The sequence below is a fragment of the Naegleria fowleri genome (assembly GCF_008403515.1).
Source record: "Naegleria fowleri strain ATCC 30894 chromosome Unknown tig29, whole genome shotgun sequence".
In the NCBI taxonomy this organism is placed as follows: Eukaryota; Heterolobosea; class Eutetramitea; order Acrasida; family Naegleriidae; genus Naegleria; species Naegleria fowleri.
In genome coordinates, this window is record NW_025407961.1 from 753,143 (window position 1) to 776,504 (window position 23,362).

At 38.1% G+C, this 23,362-nt stretch overlaps 8 protein-coding genes across 8 annotated transcripts; 6 read left to right on the forward strand and 2 right to left on the reverse strand.

Moving 5' to 3' along the window:
* Positions 1 to 786: 786 nt before the first annotated feature.
* FDP41_002565 (uncharacterized protein) lies at positions 787 to 10,272 on the forward strand (the record flags this gene model as incomplete). Its single annotated transcript, XM_044705773.1, has 1 exon — positions 787 to 10,272. One exon carries the CDS (start codon positions 787 to 789, stop codon positions 10,270 to 10,272), a length of 9,486 nt encoding a protein of 3,161 aa, XP_044563458.1.
* A 127-nt stretch (positions 10,273 to 10,399) lies between these two features.
* FDP41_002566 (uncharacterized protein) lies at positions 10,400 to 11,385 on the reverse strand (the record flags this gene model as incomplete). The annotated part of the gene is made up of 2 exons (XM_044705774.1): positions 10,400 to 10,697; positions 10,805 to 11,385. 2 exons carry the CDS (start codon positions 11,383 to 11,385, stop codon positions 10,400 to 10,402), a joined length of 879 nt encoding a protein of 292 aa, XP_044563459.1.
* A 234-nt stretch (positions 11,386 to 11,619) lies between these two features.
* On the forward strand, positions 11,620 to 12,459 carry FDP41_002567 (uncharacterized protein; the record flags this gene model as incomplete). Its single annotated transcript, XM_044705775.1, has 1 exon — positions 11,620 to 12,459. One exon carries the CDS (start codon positions 11,620 to 11,622, stop codon positions 12,457 to 12,459), a length of 840 nt encoding a protein of 279 aa, XP_044563460.1.
* A 275-nt stretch (positions 12,460 to 12,734) lies between these two features.
* Positions 12,735 to 15,202, forward strand: FDP41_002568 (uncharacterized protein; the record flags this gene model as incomplete). Its single annotated transcript, XM_044705776.1, has 2 exons — positions 12,735 to 13,200; positions 13,470 to 15,202. 2 exons carry the CDS (start codon positions 12,735 to 12,737, stop codon positions 15,200 to 15,202), a joined length of 2,199 nt encoding a protein of 732 aa, XP_044563461.1.
* A 457-nt stretch (positions 15,203 to 15,659) lies between these two features.
* FDP41_002569 (uncharacterized protein) lies at positions 15,660 to 15,917 on the forward strand (the record flags this gene model as incomplete). The annotated part of the gene is made up of 1 exon (XM_044705777.1): positions 15,660 to 15,917. The coding sequence occupies one exon, from the start codon at positions 15,660 to 15,662 to the stop codon at positions 15,915 to 15,917; it is 258 nt and encodes an 85-aa protein (XP_044563462.1).
* A 1,165-nt stretch (positions 15,918 to 17,082) lies between these two features.
* On the forward strand, positions 17,083 to 18,834 carry FDP41_002570 (uncharacterized protein; the record flags this gene model as incomplete). The annotated part of the gene is made up of 1 exon (XM_044705779.1): positions 17,083 to 18,834. The coding sequence occupies one exon, from the start codon at positions 17,083 to 17,085 to the stop codon at positions 18,832 to 18,834; it is 1,752 nt and encodes a 583-aa protein (XP_044563463.1).
* A 104-nt stretch (positions 18,835 to 18,938) lies between these two features.
* On the reverse strand, positions 18,939 to 20,115 carry FDP41_002571 (uncharacterized protein; the record flags this gene model as incomplete). The annotated part of the gene is made up of 2 exons (XM_044705780.1): positions 18,939 to 19,223; positions 19,312 to 20,115. The coding sequence occupies 2 exons, from the start codon at positions 20,113 to 20,115 to the stop codon at positions 18,939 to 18,941; spliced, it is 1,089 nt and encodes a 362-aa protein (XP_044563464.1).
* Positions 20,116 to 20,364: 249 nt separating this feature from the next.
* FDP41_002572 (uncharacterized protein) lies at positions 20,365 to 23,137 on the forward strand (the record flags this gene model as incomplete). The annotated part of the gene is made up of 2 exons (XM_044705781.1): positions 20,365 to 21,060; positions 21,119 to 23,137. The coding sequence occupies 2 exons, from the start codon at positions 20,365 to 20,367 to the stop codon at positions 23,135 to 23,137; spliced, it is 2,715 nt and encodes a 904-aa protein (XP_044563465.1).
* Positions 23,138 to 23,362: the final 225 nt, after the last annotated feature.

Here is a 23,362-nt window from a genome sequence, read left to right on the forward strand (position 1 = left end):
GATTGTATGATGTGGCTTATATAATGTGATCTTTGTGTGTTTCTCGTTTCTAATATATCCAATACATATCTACTACTACCCACAACATCAAACCTACGACGTATCGTATTGGAAATCTCTTCATTGTTGTAAAATTAAATTGGTGTTGAATTTCTCTCGAATCATCTTTCCTGCATCATCGCCAAACTTTTGGGTGGTTCATGATACCACAATACTATGATGTCTCTGACAATGACATTTTGCCTCAACAACACGTGGTGGTCTGAAATTACCATTTGAATGAACGTTCCTTTGCTTCATGCCACACATCTTGGTAATTGTCCTAAATTTGGCAATTTTGCATATTAATCTTGTCTTTCCTGAAAACAATATTTGGTTTCATCTTGCGACCCATCTTGTGTTCTTAACAATAACACACTCTCTATACGCACAAAAAAACCTTCAATTTCTATCCGCTACGATTGGTGTGGTGGTTTATGTACAACAACAACATTTGACACCTTGTGTTGTACGGCAACAATTTCTTTCCACCACTGCGAACGATTTTATTGTAATTAATATTTAATTTCTATCTATTCTTGTCCTTCAAATTCCATTGATTTGAATTGTTTTCATATTCTTTGGACTCAAATTGACACTCCAACCTTCCATTCTATTGAATTATTAATACAACACGTGCCTTACATTGTGTACACGGCAACAACATCATCATCGACTTTTATAACTATTAATATATCGGACCACACCACTACCACTTATAATCTACCCACAAAGTACAGAGAGAAAATGCTTTCAAGTCTCCTTCACTCCGCCAAGAAACAAGACATTGATGACTCGAGTACCGATACAGATTCACCACTCGATTCACCCAATAGCACAAAATCGAAAAAGGTCTCTGGAATTAGACGTAATGCTTCTATTCAAGTGGGTTTGAGTGATTTTGAGTTGAGTGGAACCAACGTACCAAACCCAGAGTCAATTTCACTCACTCATCTCTCCAAATATGCCATCACTCTTGCTGGTATTCATGAAGTTGTTGAGGAAAAGAAGGACTTTGTAAAACTCATCAAAAGATTGGACGAAACAGCTAGTATCATAACCCAGGCACATGATATTATCTATGAAGCAATTATGCAAAATCGTCGTATTACTAGTAGTGATGAATGGCTGGTAGACAATTTTTGGATGATAAAGGAACAAATTCACATGGCCAAAAAGCACTTACCTCTTGGTTATGAAAAGGAAATGCCAAAGCTTAACAATACCAAATGTGCGGGTTATCCTCGTATTTATGGTATTGTGTTTGAATTGATCAACTTGGTGAATGGTCAAATCACAGAAGAAAATATTTTCCAATTCGTAAAATCCTATCAATCCGTCAAACCATTGACTATTGGTGAATGCTGGGGTTTGGGTGTCATGTTACGTTTGGGTTTACTTGAAAATATTAGACGTGTAGCTGATGGTATTATCAGTAGAAGACAAGATTGCAACTTGGCAGATGCATGGGCAGATAGATTGTTAACAGCAGCTGAAAAGAGTAGTCGTGACGTTGTACAAATTTTGTATCAATTGTCTCAAAGCGAACCTATCATTACTAATGCATTTGTTTTGCAAATTAGCCAACGTTTGCAAGGTTCTGATCCTGTTCTTTCAATTGTAAATACTTGGCTTGAACAACAATTGAGTATTAAGGGTATCGATATTGATCAAATTTTCAGAATGCAAAAGCAAGCCAACTCTGCAAATCAAGTTACCATGTCCTACTCGATCAACTCTTTGAGATTGATTAACAATTTTAATTGGAAGGAATTTGTTGAAAAATTGAGTCATTTAGAAGTTATTCTTCGTAAGGATCCTTCCAATATTTATCCAATGCAAAACTTCCAAACTCGTGACAGATGTAGACACAGTGTTGAAAGAATTGCCAAGAGATTTAAGTTGGATGAAAAACAAGTTGCAAACAAGGCCCTTGCTCTTGCTAGAGAGAATCACGAGGTACTCCAATCTTGTGTTTTAGGATCTCCACGAGGTAGAAGTAGATCGAATAGCGATGTGACTGAACCAAGTTCTCCTGGTGGATCGTCAAGTCCAACCTCAAATTCTCATTCACTTTCTCCTCGAACTGCTAGTAATGTTATTAAGAATATGAATCCAGATCAAATGTATGACATGAAGTTAATTCGTAGGAAGGCATGCATTTCCTATTGGCTCTTGGAAGATGAAGGACTCATGGAACTTCACAGAGCAATTGGATTCAAGCTTACTCCTTTGCCCATTTCTTGGGTTGATTTAAGAACTCCAATATTCCTCTTGTGTATCTTGCTGTTGACCTGTGGATTTGCCTTCTCTTATATCACTTACACTACTACTTCGTACTCAACTCAATTCAACAGATACTTGCCGTTCAGTAGCTTGGCTTCTTATTCTGGCTCCTCTTATGTTTACTTTATGTATGAAAAGTACCTTGCTCTCATATTGCTTTACATTTCTGTGATTTTAGTTGGAAGTCAATTTGCTGTGAACATGACGAACATGCTATTTGTTCGATTGAAATATCCTGCATCATTGCCATCTATGGATTTCAGCTTGACGGGAATTCCAGATGAACACAGATCTATAGTTGTTGTTCCAACTATGATTACAAATGCAGATGGAATCAAAGAATTAATGTCTGACTTACAGGGAAGATATCTAATCAATCGTGATAAGAACATTCTATTTGCACTCATTACTGACTTTGCTGACTCCAAAACTGAAACCACGGAGAAGGATGACGAGCTTGTAAAGCTTGCCGTTGACGGTATTAATGAGTTGAATAGATTGTATCCAAGAAATATTGATGAACAAAAGGTTGCCAAAACATCTTTCTTCCTTTTCCACAGAAAGAGATTGTATAACCCCGTTGAAAAAGTATGGATGGGTTGGGAACGTAAGAGAGGTAAATTGGCAGAATTCAACAGATATATTCTACATGGAGAAAAGGGTAGTTTTAGTCACATTATTGGAGATACCACCAATTTACACACAATCAAACATGTGATTACTTTGGACACTGATACCATGCTACCTTCTGATGCCGCTCGTAATATGATTGAAACAGCTGCTCATGTTTTGAACGAACCTGTGATTGATCATCAATCGAAACGCGTGACACATGGTTATGGCTTGTTACAACCTCGTGTTAGTGTTGGATTTGCAGGATCAACCAAGTCCTTGTATGCATACATGCACAGCTTAGATTCTGGCTTGGATCCATACACAAGAGAAGTCAGCGATGTTTATCAAGATACATTTGGTGAAGGATCTTTCATTGGAAAGGGCTTATACAACGTTGAAACATTTGAAAAGGTGTTAGGTGACAAGTTCCCAGAGAATAGAATTCTTAGTCACGACTTGATTGAGGGTTGTTTTGTAAGATCAGCTTTAGTTTCTCATGTCGAGGTGATTGAGGATTACCCTTCAAGTTATGGTACTGAGGCCTCTAGAAGACATCGTTGGATTAGAGGTGACTGGCAAATTGCTTCCTACGCATTCAGTCCTTGGATTCATACTGCAAACGGCTATGAAAAGAATACCCTCACTGCCTTACACAGATGGAAGATTTTCGATAACTTGAGAAGATCTCTTGTCCCTGCTGCCATGACTTATCTTATCATGTGCACTGCTTTGTTCACTTCTTACCATTCCAAGTTACCACTCGTGGCAGTATTATCTGTTCTCTCGTTGTACCTAATTCCAACTGCTATTAACACAACTATTGATCTTGTCAAGAAATCAGAAGATATTACTTGGAGATCACACTTGAAGAGAATTCGTTTCAATTTAATGAGATCTTTTGTTGATATTTATGTTGAACTTGTCTTTACTCCATTTGAGGCCTACAATAATATTGATGCCATCATACGTTGCTTGTATAGATTGTACTTTAGCAGCGGAAAAGGACTTTTGGAATGGACAACCTTCCAAGCTGCTAGCAACGTTTACAAGACCAACTTATTCCTTGCCATGTCAAGATTATTATGGTTCCCAGTACTTTTGACTACAAGCATTATTTGTTATATCATTATTCAACACAATACTGCTGTGACCTACTCTGAATGGCAATTATCAGGCTATGCAAAGAGACCACTCATTCTCACAAGTAATATCATTACTATAATCTTGTTGTTCGGAAGTTGGATTGTCTCTCCATTCATTGCCTATTATTTGAGCAAGCCATTGAAGAAGAATCTATTCGAAAGAGAAACAGTGAATGATCTCACTGTGGATGATAAGAAATTCTTGCAAGTTCTCTCACGCAGAACATGGAGATTCTTTGAGACCTTTGTCAGAGAAGAAGACAATTACCTTCCATTGGACAACTATCAAGATTTCCCTAAACCAATGCTTGCACGTAGAACAAGTCCAACAAATATTGGTCTGGCACTGTTATCAAATTTGGGAGCTTATGACTTTGGTTTCATTACCAACAACGATTGCATTGTCAGAACTCATAACACTCTCTCCACACTTTGCAAGATGGATCGTTATAAGGGTCATTTCTACAATTGGTATGACACTCAGGATTTGAGACCATTGTGGCCAAAATATATCAGCTCTGTTGACTCTGGTAACCTGGTTGGTCACTTACTCGTTCTCAAATCGGGTTTATCCGAATTAACTGAATATTTCTCTGCTCTTAATACTGACACTTATATTAATGGTCTCAGAGGAAATCTTTATAGTATGGAATTTATTTTACAAGAAGTCGAAAAGACAACCGACACAGATGACGAAGAACTCATTTACTTTGATATTAACGAAATTAGACCAATGATTGACGACTTACACACTAAACTTAGTGCTAAACCAACAAAGCCAACTAAATTAATTCGTTGGTACACTGAAATTAAGGCCAGTTCCAAGAAGTTGGAAGATGTTTTGCTTGAATCCTTGAACAAGCTTAAGAAGGCCTACAAGGAAGATCAACAATCAGATATTGAGTGGTTATCTGAAGATATTGAAGAGAGATACGAAAAACAACTTTTATTCTATGCACAATCATTTGTTGCATTGGTGACATCCATTCTGAAGGAAATGAATGATCTCACTCCATTCTTGAAGAATTGGGAACTTCCAGAAGAATTTTCTGCTCAACAACAAAGCTCTCTTTCCGGACTCTTAGAAAATGAATCAATCATTCAATTTGTAAAGGAGTTTAATAAGGTTAATGTAGACAAACTGACCGTTCAAGAAATTGCCGGATTGAAGAAGCAATTGAACATTTCTACAATTAGAAAGCTCCTTTCAAACATTAAGGTCACTGGTTCAGGAAGTAGTGGTAGCAGCAGCACCGCAACTACTGGAAGCACATCGGCATCATCACCTTCCTCAACATCATCAACTCCAAAAGGTATTGAAGCCATCAAGAGATGGACACAAGAACTTGAAGAAGCTTTGACTGTTGCAGAGGCTGAAGCCAACAGACGTATCAAATTATTGAAACGGTTGATTAATATTACTGAAAATCTCATTGAACAAGATTTCAGCTTTTTATACAATCCTTCTCGTGACTTGTTAGTCATTGGTTACAATGTTGAAGCTGATAGAATTGACCAGGCTCACTACGACATGTTTTGCTCAGAGGCTCGTCTCATCAGTTATGTTGGTATTGCTTTAGGTTATTTCCCAGTGAAGCACTGGTTCTCAATGAGTAGACTCATCACAACTCAAGGAACTCATCCTGCTCTATTATCTTGGTCTGGTTCTGTTTTCGAATATTTACTTCCACTCAACGTCATGCCAAACATTCCCGGAACTCTTCTCGACTCTACTTATCATGCAGTGGTGTTGCGTCAAATTGAATATGGTAAACAAAAGAATATTCCTTGGGGTCAAAGTGAAAGTGCCTATAACTTGATGGATGCCAATCTCGTTTATCAGTATGGTCCATTTGGTGTTCCTGGTTTGGGACTTAAGAGAGGTCTTTCCAATGATTTAGTTGTTGCTCCATATGCCACAACCATGTGTTTGATGATTCTTCCAAAGCAAGCCACAAAGAACTTGAGACGTTTGACTGAAATGGGGTTGTTGGGATGTTATGGTATGTTTGAATCAGTAGACTTTACTCCACACAGATTGAGAGGTAATATCGATGCCCAACCTATCAAGTCATTCTTTGCTCACCATTCTGGAATGTCATTCCTAAGTTTGGTTTATTGTCTCAGAAACCAACCAATGCAAAGAAGATTTATGGCTGTTCCTGAATTTGGTGCCAACATTTTACTCCTGCAAGAAAAGATTCCAACTGTTCCTCACATTTCAAATCCAAATGAAAAAGAAACTGAACGTTGGAAGAATGTCGGTTATAACCTTCCAAGCGCCAATAGACAATTCCATGGTTTGCACACATATCCTGAAGTACACATGCTCAGCAATCATTCACTCCATGTCATGGTAACTGTCAATGGAGGTGGCTACATCAAGTACAAGGACATGAGCATTACAAGATGGCGTGAAGATGCCACTTTGGATGGATTTGGTGTGTTGACTTACTTTAGAGATTTGAAGGACAAGAGTGACGTATGGTCAGCAACTTCAACACCTATTAAGGCATCTAACGATAATAACTATTCTGTTACATTCAGTCAAGCTCGTGCTGAATTTAAGAGATTACACAGAGGTATTACTACAGACACCATTGTCACTGTGTCACCTTTGGATGATGTTGAAGTGAGACGAGTTAGAATGACTAACAATACTTCTCAAGCAAAGGAAATTGAATTCACAAGTTATGGTGAGATTGTGTTGAATCAAGGACGTGCTGATGCTGCACACAGAGCCTTCTCTAATTTGTTTGTAGGAACAGAAATTCTTCATGAACAAAACGCCATTCTCTTTTATAGAAAACAAAGAGATCCAAAGGACAAGAAAGTCTACGGATTCCATATTTTGCATGTTCATGAACCCAAGAACATCATTGGCGAGAGAAGCTTTGAAACCGATCGAAGCAGCTTCTTAGGTAGAGGTTACACCATGCAAAGACCAAAGGTAGTGTGTGACGAACCTGGACCGCTTTCGAATACAGCTGGATTCCCTCTCGATCCAATTTTCTCAATTCGTCAAGGAATGAGAATTAAGCCAGGAAGAACCGTTCATATTGATTACATCACTGGTGTTGCATTCTCTCGAGAGGATGCACTTGGTATCATCAAGAAGTACCAAAACAAGAAGACCACTAATCACGTCGTTGATTTTGCTTGGGTTGCATCTGAGAAGCTTTGCTTTAGATTGGGTATCACTGAAATTGAAGCTCAATTGTTCTCCAAGTTGGCAGGTTGTATTCTTTATTCAAACCCTCGATATCGTGCTCCACCTGGTCTCATTACAAAGAATCGTAACAATCAATCTGGATTGTGGAAGTTTGGTATATCAGGAGATATTCCTCTCATTCTTGTTCGTGTTTGTGATTTGGAGCAATCATTCTTCATGCAACAAGTTCTTCAAGCTCATGCTTATTGTCGTTGTAAGGGAGTTGTATTTGACTTGGTTATTTGGAACGATGAGACTACACATTATCGTGACTTGTTGAACCAAACACTGCACCACTTGATGTCGCACATTCCAGGTTCTACTGAATTATTGCATCAACCAGGAGGTATCCATCCTGTTAGAGGTGATAGCTTGACTTCGTTCGAGACTGTATTATTGTACTCTGTTGCTCGTGTAGTTTTATCAGACAATGGTGGTAGTCTAACGGATCAAATTAACAGAACCTCAAAGAAGGGACTCGTCGTTCCTGCATTCCAACCACTTGCTCAGCCACGCCCCGTTAAGGATGTGTTGAATACTGTTCCAAAACTCCATGAAAGAGATTTAATTTTGAGAAGTGATGTTGGCGGTTTTGATGCTAAACGTAAAGAGTATGTCATGATGCTTGGTAAGAACCACGTGACACCAAAACCATGGTGTAACGTTTTAGCGAACGATCGTTTTGGTTCTGTTATTTCAGAAAAAGGCAGTGCTTATTCATTCTTCACAAATGCACACGAGTACCGATTAACTCCATTTAACAATGATGCAGTTTTAGATGGCTCTGGTGAAGCATTCTATATCAGAGATGAAACAACAGGTCAATATTGGTCTCCAATGCCTCAACCTGTTATTCCTGATAGAGATGACTATTACTACATTTGTAGACATGGTATTGGTTACAGTATTTGGGAACACTTCCATGATGGTATTCACACTGAGACTACAACCTTTGTTCCTCAAAATGAACCTGTTAAGGTTTTTTTGATTCGTGTCACTAACAACAGTGGTTATGATAGAAATTTGAGCGTGACAGGTTTTGTTGAATGGGTTTTGGGAGAACTTCGAGAATTGAATGCTCCTCACATTATTACGGATGTGGAAAGGACTGACAATAGTACTGCAATTATTGCTAGAAACAGTTTCCATATTCACTTGTCACACTTTGTTGGCTTTTTCTCAGTCATTGGTCACAAAGAAGGAACGCTCACTGGTGACAGAAACGAATTTATTGGTAGCAATGGTACTCTTGATAAACCTCAAGCAATGAGACAACAATACCTTTCAGGCAACGTTGGTGCTGCTTTCGATCCATGTGCCGCCATTCAAGTTCCAATTACTGTTGAAGACGGAAAGGTTGTTGAGGTTGCATTCATGATTGGTGCTAACTACTCGAGAGATGGAGCTAAAGATGTAATTTCACGTATTCGTAGTAACCTCATTGTGAGACAATTGCTGAACAGTGTTAAAGCCTTCTGGCATTACACATTGAATACCATTCAAGTTGAGACTCCAAATCCAGAATTGGACGTTCTTGCCAATGGTTGGCTATTGTATCAAGTATTGTCGTCACGTATTTGGGGTAGATCTGGTTTCTATCAATCTAGTGGTGCTTTCGGTTTCAGAGACCAATTGCAAGACACCATGGCAGTTGCATTTGTAATGCCACAAATTCTCAAACAGCAAATTCTGACTAATTGTGAGCATCAATTCGAGAAGGGTGATGTATGCCATTGGTGGCACGATGTTACGAACAGCGGTGTTAGAACAACATTTAGCGATGACTATTTGTGGCTACCATTTGCTGTTGCCCATTATGTAGAAATTACTGAAGACTACAAGTTGCTGCATGAAAGAATTCGATTCAGCAAGCTGAGAGAGATTGAACCTGGAGAAGAATCTGTCTACGATAGATTAGAATACACTGAAGACACTGCCTCCGTTTATGAACACTGTAAGCGAGCATTGAAATATGGCTTCAAATATGGTTCTCATGGTCTTCCATTGATGGGTTGTGGTGACTGGAACGACGGTATGAACTTGGTCGGTATTCATGGCAAAGGTGAAAGCGTGTGGTTGGCCTTCTTCTTGTATCATGTTCTTGAAAAGTTCGAACAATATATTTTGCAAACTGAGATTAAGGATGACGAGTTCTTGGAAGAATGTAGAAAGAATAGAGAATTTATCAAAGAAAACATTGAAAAGAATGCATGGGATGGTGAATGGTATCGTAGAGCTTACTTTGACAGCGGTGAACCATTGGGTTCTAAGGAGAACTCTGAATGCCAAATTGACAGCTTACCACAAAGTTGGGCCATCATGAGTGGTTGTGTCGACAAGAAGAGAGCCAAGATGGCCTTAACAAATGCTTATCAAAGATTGGTGAGACATGATTTGAAACTTATTCAATTATTCGATCCACCACTTCAATATCAAGAACCTTCTGCTGGTTACATTCAAGGATACGCTCCTGGTGTCAGAGAAAATGGTGGTCAATACACACATGCTTCCATTTGGTTCGTATGGGCCTATTCCATTTTGAAGGACTCAAAGAAGGTGTGGGACTTGTTCGATATTTTGAATCCAATCAACCATGCCAAGACCAAAGAGGATGTATGGAAGTACAAGGTTGAACCTTATGTTGTCACTGCAGATATTTATACTCTGATGGACCACGAAGGAGAAGGTGGTTGGAGTTGGTTCACTGGTAGTGGTGGTTGGTTCTATAGATTAATTTTGGAGAGATTGATTGGTATCAAGAAGCAAGGTAATTCACTCAAATTTGATCCATGTCCAAGAGAAGACTGGAAGAAATACTCGATCACTTATCAACACGGAAAAACAACTTACCAAATTCAAGTCATTCGGTCTGATGAAAATCACTTGACTGTGGACGGTGTAAAGAAGACTGATCCAACCAGAATTCCATTACAAGACGATGGCAAGACACACAAGGTTGAGATTTATTACAAGTATTAATATTGTTTGGTACGATAAGGAAATGTGCATGATTTTGTTTTTCACATGTTGGAATTACAATAATAAACCAATTTGTGACTTTTTTATGTACATGTGTGATGTTGTTGAGGATGTAATTGTTTTTGTATTAATCTTCTGCAATATACACCTTCTTTCGAGAAAAGATCTTAATAGCATCCTCAATCTCTTCCAGCTTTCGTTCTAACTGCGCCTTCTTTTGTTGCAAAGACATGGTGTCGCATAAAATTGGCATGCGGTTGATGGTTCCTTGAATCTCTTTCTTATTTCTTTCTAATTCTGAAAGTGTGGCAATGCGATCGCTTTCTGGAACTAATTTCATTCCTGGAGGACACTCGTCCTTCTTTCTCTGCTCTTCTAAAGCTTTTTCTTCTTGTTGCTTCCATTCTGCTTTCCTATCCAAAATACTATAACGATGTGAATAGAAAGTAGATCAATCAAAACAAGCCATCGATTTGAAATAGGTCAAAATGCAAACAGGTTAGGGTTTCCCAAAAATTTAAAAACCACTTACTACTTTGGGACCTTGCCAAACGTCTCAGGTTTATCAAACTCTTCGCCCTCTTTTTTCTGTGAGAGCTTTTGCTCTCCCTTTTTTGCGATCATTTTCAAATCTTTGGTTGCATTTTGAACAAGATAATTCTTTTCTTCTCGTTGAGTATTTAGAGGAGGAGTTGCTTCTTTTTTGGGAACAGCTGGTTTCTTAAACTCGTTTTGCAGTAATTCTTTTTCTCTTTTTACTTCGAAAGCCATTTCCTTCTTTTTCATGACGAGTTCACTTGCACGTTCCTTCATTGCTCCCGCTTTCAAATAATTTTCATTGACCGGATTTTCGGGAGTGTAATCTTGTTCCTTGATGTGCTTAACTTTTGACTCTACCACTTTATATTGAGGCAATTTGAATTCTTCTTTTTTAATTGACTCATTTTCCTTTTTCAATCGATTTTCATTTTCCTTCTCTCGGAGACTCTTCAAATTCTGAAGCATGTGATTTTTGGGTGTTTGGCCCTTTTTCTCTTGCAAACCCCGATAACCATTGACAGGATGAAGGAAATTTGCAACTTGACTCGAGTCCGAATGATGATGTTTGATCATGGCAATGATGATGATTTAACTGATGTAGTAAATGAGATGATAATGATGAAAATAAATTAAAGGCAATTTTTTAATAACCTATTTTCGTGTAGAAAATTTTGGAGGGAAAAACCGAATTTTAAATTTCCCGCATTTAAAATTACAATTACAAAAACACATTTAAAAAATCAGTTGCATTGTGCAATTTCTTATTTCAAGCAAAATCATCATCGACTTTACCAAATCATCGCCACCATGAATAATTTATTACAACCAAGTACTGCAGGTTCTCAAGCGACTACAACCAACAACAACAAATATGGCAACACTCTCACCACACCAATGAGTCCAGTATTCACTCCCGATGCAAGCGGCTCGGGAGGATCAGCAGCTCTTACACAACTGCAACCGGGATTGGCAGCATCTTTGAATCCAGAGTCTTGTGATTCCATGCTTTTTTTTGCAACGCAGGCTTTGGATAGACAGAACAAATTACTGCAGTTTGTGGATACCTTCAAATTTAATATCACCGAGTATGTCAAGAGTTTGCAAAGTTCCAAAAAAGCACTCGATCCCATCGATGAAGGAATGGCCTCTCTGGATGTTCGGGATCATCGAGAACTACAAAGTTTCTTATCGTTGATACATCATGCCTCTGTTCAAACCTCACATCAAAATGTTGTGATGCAGGAGAGAATGGAACGATTGAAATCAAAAGATTTAGACACCTTTGAAAAGACATGGAAACTCATTCGAGACTTCACTCAACAATATGTCAAATCAACCAAAAAATCCTTAAAAAAAAGAAAAAAACAACCACCGTCAAAGAATGATCAAGTGAGAGATATTAAGGAAAATCGAGGATTGAAAAAGAAGATTTATGAAGGAATGGATGAAATGAGAAGCATTATGGAGGAGTATGTCCATACACAACTCTTTTATCACAGCAAGTGTTTAGAAATGTGGGCCTTCGTTTGGGAAGAAGCCAACAGAAATCGAAAGGATGAAATTGCTCGAAGGAAGGAAGAAGAAGAGGAGGAAGACGAACGACTGTCACAACTTTTGAAGGAAACATCTTCTGTCCTACAACAATAAATGTCACGAATCTCTCTTCCTCACGTGCTTTTCTTAATTCATGCGAAGCGTCCAAGAAAATTGAAGTGAGAAAAAAATACCTAAATTTATTACTCTAACTTTCGAACAACATCTTCATCATCAGTGTTCTTTCCTCCAAAGAAAAGGTACTTGTACCCTCCGCCAATTCATCATCATCTTGTTGTCTTCTTCGTGTATCAACCACAACTCTTCTTTCTTCAACACCTCCTCTCTTCTTTTTTGCTCCGAACATTTCGACGATGATGATGATGCCTATGACTATCACCACAAATCCATCCTCTCCTAGTACTCCTCATAGTACAAAATCCTCTCCCTCCGCCTCCTCTTCCTTTCCAACTCTAACTCATTCTCTCCCAACAAGCACAACAACAAGCACGGTTGTTCCGAAACAAGTTTGCCTTCTCATTGATACGACCTCCATGATGCAACAATATTATGGCGACTTCTTAAAAAAAATAATTCATCCTTTTTTAGAAGCTCTTGCTGGAACTCAAAGCAACAATAATAATGGCAGTATCACTACTATGTCTTCTCAAGGAAAGAATGAAAATGTAACAACACAAATGAATTTGATTTCAAATTCGAACGTAGAATTTGGAGCAGTGTTATTTCAGAATCATCCTCCATTTGGAGATTTTTTGGTGAGAGTCATTCCATTTGTGAGAAATGTTGGATCAATTTCTCATTTACTTGAAGGTTTGGAAAGAAAATTTAAAGGAGGTAAGGTTTTTTTAAAATTTTGAAATTTTCAATTCGGTCATTTTGTCATTTTTTATCATGTTGGTGTAATCATTAATGATGGGATGTTTCCATCTTGTAAACATGATAATAATTGGATGTTTGGATTCTCTCTAATATTTGTACTATGATGTAATTCTTTGTCGATGAAATTTATCATGGACGTATTTTTGAAATATTGGTCTTGTATCAAATAATAATTATTTTGATGTTTCACACTCTTCAATTACTGTCAATGCACTATGATATAGGCGGTGTACGGGATACATGTCTTGCTGAAGCATTGGCTGCAGCTTACACAGATTTACAATGGGAAAAAGACTCTCTAAAATATTGCCTCATTTGCTCATCGACTCCATCCGACCATCCATGCACCTTACCGGGGCCATTTATTGGCAAACCTGCTTCATTTATCGTTCGAGAAATGGTTAAAAAAAGTGGAGTATTATTCTCAATCATTACACCTTTTCGTAGTGCCAAATGGAAATCTATTTTTGAAAGTAGTAAGATACTTTCAGGAAAAGGACCCATTGGAGTGTCTGTGAAAAAAGAAGGCCCCAACAGTATGGAGACTGAAAATTTGAGTCATGAAAAATTGAATATCGCGAATGGATGTTTTGAAGGAACAAATTTATCTCAAGAAGTTTCATCAAAAGAACACCTTGTACGATTAATTTTGGAAAATGCTGCCAAAGTAACCAATACTAAGACTTTAAATTTACTAGGATTTAAGGATACTTTTATTGAATTGAGAGGAATTGTTTTAAATCCACAAAGTTATGCTGCAAGTACTGCCACTGCGACAACAGGAGCGAGCGCCACTACTATGACGACTACTGGTGCAAGTACTGCTACAAATGGTAATAACCTACAACCATTGCTTCCATTCACTATTACCACAAAACATTCACCGAGTCCGACCACAACGGGCTCTTCTCCAGGCATGGTGTCACAACAAACTGGAACAAAATTGTCACCCTCTTCGAAAGATGCTACTACTTCAATTATTGGTACCACAACCGAGTCCAAAGATTCTACTGGTTCCATCTCGAGTCCAATCTCAACCATCTCATCCCCCAATACTTCCACAGCTACAACACCAGAAAACACTTCAACAAGTTCAACCACCCATCAACAAGGCGTATTTATTCACAAACTTACCCTAAATGTTGAAGGTTCCCATCTCTTAGGATCTTTTGAACTTTATGCCAAAACCAATGATTTTGAAAATGTTTCCAAATGGCCCAAAGAATATGAAATGAAAAAATCTGTCTATTTGATTAAGCAAAATGGATTAGTATTGATCATTAAGAAGCAAATACCACTGTGTTACTGGAAGGTTGTATCAGAGTCTCCAAAGTTTCTCCAACACATGAAAGCCATCATTTCCAAGAAATTTTGTCTTGTCATTAACATTGATGAGAAGAAATCCATGATTGTATATCCGTATCAGATTTATAAGGCCATACGAAAACAACAACCTCTTTCCACAGAGGCATCAAAATCAGAACCTATTTTTGTTTCCTGTGTTTTGGATACACCTATTGTGGAGAAGCTTGTCGATCGAATTCAAGTATCTTCCTCATCCTCAACCTCAACAACGAACCCAACAGCATCCGCTACAGCATCTACTAATGTACCGACAAGTACCACAAGTGCTGCAACAACCACAGCGGGCACTGCCACCATTGCAAATCCTGCCACACTCGCACCGACCATTGTCAAACCACCAAGCACCGCCTCTGGCACCACTGCTGGAATGCCTCCAGGAATGCCTATTGGTCTTTATCCATTTCCTTATGCCATGGGTATGATACCAACGGGAAATATGGCCATGATGAATTTACCGTATGGTCAATTTATGTTGGGAATGCCAAATCTTACAGGTGGAGTGACACCAATGCCAACATCAACCACTGGAAATATTGTCAATACAACTACAAACACAAACAACAACAACAATAATTCTGGCAACAAAAAGTAGCAGTAAGATACAACTGCGCCAAACAAATGAAGAAAAAGAGCGATTGTTATTGTGATGTGGTGAATTTTAAATTTTGAATCTACTTGTGGAGCAATGCAGATGCTGCAACAAGAAAATTGTTGTAAGAGAACTTGGTGATGGACGACACGGACGACACATTCTTTGGTAGTTGTTGTAATTGAAAGCAATTGGTGGGAAATAACACCCCAAACACAAAGACATCAACCTTTCCGATCGGAACTACAGTGACGTTGAGGAAATGAGTCACCATTAAGATCTTGAAAATTTATTGTTAAATTGGATCATCAAGATAAAAAGGAAGCAAAGGAGGGTTTGTCGCGCGTGATCTACATTCCATCATGATTTCGGACATGATCTGATCAGGAATCTTCTCACAAAAGAAAGTCACCTTTCTTCATTTCACAAAAAGAAAAAAACCTCGAAACCTCACTTTGAAATGGTCACCACCAAACCCTCAACACCTGCTACCGCATCGTATCCCACACTCATGTCGAAACGGCGTACCTACAATCCCTTATTACATGTTGCAGCACCTACTCTCAACCATACTGTCTATGAATCCTCTCCTCATGGTGCCATGAAGAATAGTGTTACGGGTACCAAGGTATCAAAAGCTTTATCATCCACTGATGCCATCACAACACCAAAAACCACAGAAACAGCAACAAACTCCTCCACATGCTCAACTGTTTGATTTCCCAATTCGAATGTACCACACAGTGCTAGAGAAATACAATGTCCTTATGATATTCCAGTACGATCCAACAGCCAAACCACAGTATATACTTCCGCAGTGCCAATACAGAATGATCCTCTCAAGTCGACTCCAAAAGAAGGTTTTTACAATAAGTGTTGCTCAAAAACAGGAATTCCTTTGTTGAGAAGTCACACAGATTCATCTTCGATACAACGAAACACCCAAAAGTGTCGGTCTCCACCAGAGGACTTGCCTACCACCCGCCAAGAACGAACAACAGAACAATCCTTGATGGGCATCTCCAAACCACCTCACAAAATGTGCGAGAATTTGTTGAGAAACCACCACTACCACCAAACCCTCAATAACATTTCACAATCAACACAACCCTCATCATACCTATGTTAAACGTAAACGAACATGCAGTTCCATCACCAAAGAAGAATTACTCTCAGTACTTCATTTGTCACAAACTCAAGCATGTCAGATTCTAGGTTGTAGTGTTTCCACAGTGAAGAGAAGATTCTATGATCTGAAAGAAGAAATTGGAATCTCTCAATGGCCTAAGGATTATTTTGAGTTGGCCACCTGTAATAAGGATGTTTTCAATAAGATTTATCCCATGTCGTTGAGTTTTATTTTGAATCCTTCGGAAAAGACGAAATAAAGGACAAATGTTTTTCATTATCATTGATTTGGATTGGTTGACACTCTATCTCAGCCATTGGATGAGAAAGGAATTAGTCCAAACAAAGACGATCCTATCTTGGAAATATTCTTTCAGTTCATTTGTTTTCACACGAATTCATTGATACTATTCTTGAAACAAAACACAATAACAGAGTTCACCAGTGCAAACACCATTTTGCTGGATGCATAGTCTGTTGCCAATGCGCCAAGTTTACAAAACGACGAGATTTTTTGTGGCCGGGTTTTTGCATGGAAACGAGAATCCTTCAAACAAAAAAAGCGCTCATTGTCCTCACGCTTGTCGGTTCTTTAAAGAATTTTAAGCCGACAATCAAAACCTCCCCTCAATATTGCATGCATTTAGCCTTGGTTGTTTGTTTTTTAAATCGCGCAACTTCCTCATTACCATCATCATCATCATCACACTATTAATTTCAATTTCGTTCTCACAAAATAGAATATCAATAATAACATGGCTCCTCCATTGCAAGAAGGAATGATCTCTTCGTCCTCATCGGATGAGGAACATCATCGTGATGATGGCAAGCGCTCAAATCATTCTCTGCCAGCCACTGCAACCACAACGGTTTCCCAGAATTCAACTCTCTCAGATCATCATGTGATGGCGAATAATAATAATACCAATAACCAACATAACAATTCATCATCAATGGAACGAAATGGTACGACCTCATTAAGTCCGCTTCAAATTGAAACCATTCCCAACCCGACCACTAATGATTCAAAGAGTAGTACCAACCAACAAAACCCACCTTCTTCAGCAGTCTCTTCCGCTTCATCAGCTTCTTTCAAGAGTCCCAAACATTCACCAACTCTACCACCTACGCCGACTCAAATCAAACCAATTGAAACCAAGGAATGGCAAGTCGACTTTAGAAAGTTCCCAATTGTTGATCCTAAACAAATTGCTGAAGGATCTAAGAAGAAGCTCCGCAAAAAGGTTTCCAAGTTCTATGAGAAGCAAAATGAATTGGTGGAAGGATTCGCTGAACTCTACACAAATACAGTGACCAAGGAATTCCTCAGAGAGTCCGATGATGAAGGATGCGAAGGTGAATCATTCATCAAGAAGGGTCAACAAAACATTTCCGGCAACGATTCTGGAGACGACGCAACCAATGGCAATAACAATACAAGCATTAATGTGGGAGATGAACACATTACGAACAAACAGGATGTTGATCCATCCTCGAGTAGCAGCAAGGAGACGAGATATGCCAATTTCTGCATTCAAGCAAGTTTTTGGGTCAATGTTTTGTTGGTATTGTTGAAAGTTTCTGCCAGTTTCTTGTCCTTGTCGCTCTCAGTGATTACCTCAACAATTGATTCCTTGTTGGATTTGGTATCTGGTTTAATTCTATTCTATACAAACCGATTGAAGAACAAGAAGAGTGATCTTCATTTGTATCCAGTTGGAAAGGAACGATTGGAACCACTGAGTTTTATCATCTTTGCCACTTGTATGGCCACTGCGAGCTTGCAAATTATTAAGGAAGGATTTGTGTCCATCATTACAGGACTTGTGACTGGAGATCCTTATTTACCAACCAATTCTGAAAATATTGTCGAGTGGTTGAGTAAGCCAGAGTTATTGAATGGATCAATGGATTGGATGTTGGGTGTGAAGATTCCTGCTCTCTTCAAAATGATATTTTATATTTATGGTTTACTGGTTCTTATTATTGCCATTGTTGCCAAGACCATTCTCTATTTCTTGTGCATACGAGCTAAGGAGTCACCTTCATGTCAAGCCTATGCATTTGACCATCGTAATGATATTATGAGTAATACCTTCCTTGTATTTTCTCTCTTCATTTCACAATGGGTATGGTGGTTTGATCCATTTGGTGCCACCCTTCTCTCCATTTATATTATTTATGGATGGGTCGAAGAATCTTTGGAACACGTGACCAAACTTGTGGGATTAACAGCCGAGTCCGAATTTATCAAGAAAATTACATTCATTGCTGTCAATCACAGTGAAAAGATTATGAAGGTTGAAACAGTTACAGCTTGGTACAGTGGTATGAACATTATCGCAGAAGTACATGTTGTGTTGCCACCTGACATGTCTCTTCGTGAAGCGCATAATATTGGTGAAGATTTACAATTGAAAATAGAGTCTGTTCCTGAAGTAGAGAGATGCTTTGTACATTTGGACTTTAATGATACTCATCGAATTAACAATAAACAATTGCAGTAGTAGAATGTATAGTCATTTATAATTGATCAGCTATTGATATTGGTCCAATTATTTAATACACTTGTAAAGATCTACTGATGATAATTTAATGATCATTAAAAAGATTATTTCTTCTCTCCTAATCGTTCATTGTCTTCCTTCATGAGTTGGGAATGATAAGCATCCCAATCAATTTGTAAATTTCCACCAAATTCAGTTGGCAAATGATCTGGGCCAATCTTGTTTTTGAGCTCATCCATCTTGATCATCATGTACTTGGCCTTTAATTCTTCAGACAAGAAAGGTGAAAGGAAGGCCCAAATCAAGTTAATGGTCCATGGTGCATTCAATACAAACACTCGTCCTAATCGCTCTGGATAATAGAACCCAATGTCGTCAAAAATGTCTTTCTAGAGAACGTACAAGGCATGATTGTGAGAATTGAGCACACATGTTGAACATGCACCAACACTAATTTTCAGAGTACAAATAACTTACCATTCGTCTCACTAAATTTAAAGAAATACCAGAAACATCAACAACCCAATTCATTTGGAAATTATCGTCTTTGAAACGGCCTTCACGAATGAAATTTCTTTCGTGTAAATAAATTAAGTGACGGAATTTTAGACTCTTATTCTCGTCAGAGTTATCGAGTAAGTCTCTTGCAACCCACATGTAAAACAGTGGCATTCCATTATCAGAGGCATAACCAGTGTCAATAAACATTTTTGATTTGGCTGTTGTTTCCAAAAACTCTTCAAATCGAATATTTTCAGGTTTATATTCGTGTCTCCAATTCAACATTTTAATAATCAACCGAGTACTTTCATCCAATACCCAAGCATGACCTCTCAAATATCTATAAATTGCAAAATCGTCCAATAATTTCCCTCTCAACACATTAAACTCCTCAGCGCTCATTGGTTTCAATGTATTCTTCTCTTGTTTTACCACTTGAGGAATATCTCTTGATGTTTTCAAAGCTTTTGCCACACGAAGGGCAGAATTCGTAACTGAAGAGCTAGTAGTAGTATTATTACCGTCTGTAGTAGCATCATCTCTATTTTGATCCGTTGTTGTCGATGAAGCAGCAACAATACTCTCTCCATCCTGAACCAAAACTCTCACCAACAACACCAACACTCCGTCCATTAAATCTAACTGCTCTTGAGTGGCATCTTTGGTGTATGTTTTATGAAGGCTCCTCACTTTCTCGAGCTCAGGAAAATCCGTCAATTCAAAATGATTGCATGCCGATGATGAGGATGATGATGAGGATTCGGTTTTCAAGCGCAACATTTTTTTTGGGAACTTGACAACTGTTGTGTTTATGAATCAAAAGTTTCAAAAGTTTATTTTTATTGATTCATCACACGAACAACAATCACATGACGATCCAATATTTCATCTCAATAAGGTCACACGAGTGCTGCATGAATGGTTGGTACCGTTGATCCAACCATGGAGAATTAAAAAAAGGAATCTTTTGTTGGATTTAATTGGGTTCTCTCTTTTTGAATCTTTTTAAAAAACAAACCCAACAACAAAATGAACATGGCCACGACGACAAAACCTCTTCCGACTCTTCCATCATCTGTTGACCCTAAGGTTTCATCATCATCAACCACCCACCACATGGAAAAGGGTTCCTCTCAAGATGTCATATCGTCATTGTCGTTTGCTTCTTCTTCACCACCACCTATGGTTGCTTCTCAAATTGTCATGACATTGAAAAATCGTGATGATTCTAATCCTACCAAGAGTGCTTGTTCCAATGAAAGTGATGATGATGATGATACGATCAATGATTTAAATCATTCTGAATTTATTGCGAATCAATCTTCTGAACTGGATATTGCAAGAAGATCATTTTCAAATGGTTTCAATAGGATGATTCCCTCCCATCCATCATCATTGGACCCAAAAAGCTCAAAATTGTTGACATTCGACAGAAATGGTCATGAAGCCAAGACTCGATTTGTCTTATCGATCGATGGTGGTGGTATTCGAGGAATAATTCCAGGTTCTATCTTGGCTTCTCTTGAAAAAGAAGTCATTCGTGAAATTGTCAAACATTTCGATCAGTTGGGAGAAAAGCCTCCTGTTCACAATTTTGCCTTGACCTCTTGCTTTGATTTAATAGCAGGTACCAGTACAGGAGGAATTATTGCATTAGGATCAGGAATTTCACCCAATCATTCAAGATTTAATTTCAAATATAATGCAAGTGATTTGGGTGATTTGGTAGGTTTTAAGTTTTCAATTATTAATGTAACCATGATGTACAAATTGTTTCCAAAAGTACACAAACAATGGTTCTATCATTTTCTCCAAAGAAAACAAACACAACAAATTGAGAGAATTTTTGACATCATCAAGGTACGACCCAAGTGGACTAGAAAGTGTATTGACACAATATTTTGGAACTTACAAATTGAGTGATTTAGTCATTCCCGTTCTTGTTACAAGTTTCGATCTGAATCGACAAGAATTAGTCGTTTTTGACAGTGAAAAAGCAAAACCTCAAGGAGAATTGACACAAAGACAATTACCATCCGATTATTATTTACGTGATATTGCATTGGCAACGTCAGCTGCTCCAACCTTTTTCCCCATTCGAACGATTGAATCAATCACTGATCCAAGTGACAAGCATGATTACATTGACGGTGCTGTCACAGCGAACAATCCTACCATGCTGGCTTATTTGAAAGCTAAAAAACTCTATCCAGGTGACAACATTTATGTCATTTCATTGGGATGTGGATATGAAAATATTGAAAGACCTGTTTTAGAAGGAAAGTTAGAATGGGCTAAAACCATTAGTTCTCTAATGATTACGGGTGCTTCGAATTTAACCGAGTCGTTAATGCAACAAATGGTTGAATTGTCACCCAATGACAAATATTGGAGAATTGATGTCAAATTGGATCAATGTCATCTTGATGTGACTTCGGAAGACTTTTTGAAAAGTTTAAAAATTATTGGAACTAGTTTGAGAACCAATGACGATCATGCTTACAAAACCATTCGAGACACTATTATTGATTTCTATGCGTCTAAAAATTTTTATACTTGTTTTCGACTCATCGAAGAAGTCGAACAACAATTAGAGAGTCCAAAACTTCGAAAAAACGGTCATATTCGAATTGATTTAAGCGACAAGGGACTCACTCCAATTGCCTTATGGGAAGTGGTTCATTATCTTAAAAATCAAATTTCATTCGAGAGTATTTATAAATTGGACCTCAGTGGACAAGAAATTACAATTGAAATATTAGAACAATTATTGTATTTGAGAACAGGAGAAGCTCCTTCAAAGCACAAGAAAAAACATCCTTCTCTTAAAAGGAAAGAAATGGTGACAATCGATGCTAATAAGCCTTTAGCAAATGCCCCTCTGATCAAACGATTTATCATGAGGGATTGTAAAATTTCTGGCCAGGTTCTCACATGGCTCATTCATCAGAGTGACATATTGTATGAATATTTGGATCTTGTGGGATGTGTGAAATGTAGTGAATGTGATTCCGGATTTTTAGATTCTCTGTGTGTCATTGCAGAGAAGGAAGGTGTCACATTGGAGGGTAAAGCTTGGTGGTTGATCGCAAACCATTATAGATTTTTTGAAAAATTTGAGAAGGCAAGAGTTGCATTTTGGAAAGGAAGCAAATTGGGAGATGTCGATTGCGAATATCTGGAAAGTTTGATGGGTTATTACATGGATGTCAACTTGTCACTTGGGGAACGAATAGAAAAACTTCATGATTTGCTGAAAAAGAGAAATGAAAGAATGACTTACATGATGGGCGTGGCCATTGAGAAGAAACAAACAGAAGAAGGATCCATGATTGAAAAATCTCCCTCTTTACCTAATTTGGAAAATGCAAGTAGTGGTTCCTTAAAACGCAATTCCACTGTCTTGATTTCAAATCATGTCACAACATCCTTACCTGTTGAAGAAGACCCTCTTCCAATGGAATTTGTCAATTATGAAATTGAGAACCATCATGCATTATGTGTCGATTGGTATGTGAGAACGAGTCAATCGATCAACACAAATGATTCAGCACAACCGTGGATTCAAAAGTCGAAAACAAGACAACTTTCATTACTACCTGCAGCGAATACTCCTCTCATTGCGAGTTTCAGAAATATGAATTATGCTTCTTCATCATCCTTACAAGAGTTTCAATTGCTAACCAAAAAGGAAAGAAAGGAACAGAAAAAGCTAGAGAAGCAGTTGGCTAAAGAAAAGAAACGACAGGAAAAGTTGGAACGAAAGAATTCTTCGTCCACCTCACAACAACAACAGAAATGAGCAAACCATTCTTATGATCCACCATCTGTGAATTACCTTGAAAACACTCTGGCCGACAAAGAGGATAATTTCTGTAGTTTGAACATCAACAACAATATACAGAACAATAATAACCATACGATATACACTTCAATGGAGGATATATTTAATATCTATCTATACACAATGATGGCCTTCAGAGAGGCCTTCTTGATTCCTATAATATTCTTTAGACGATGATTCAAA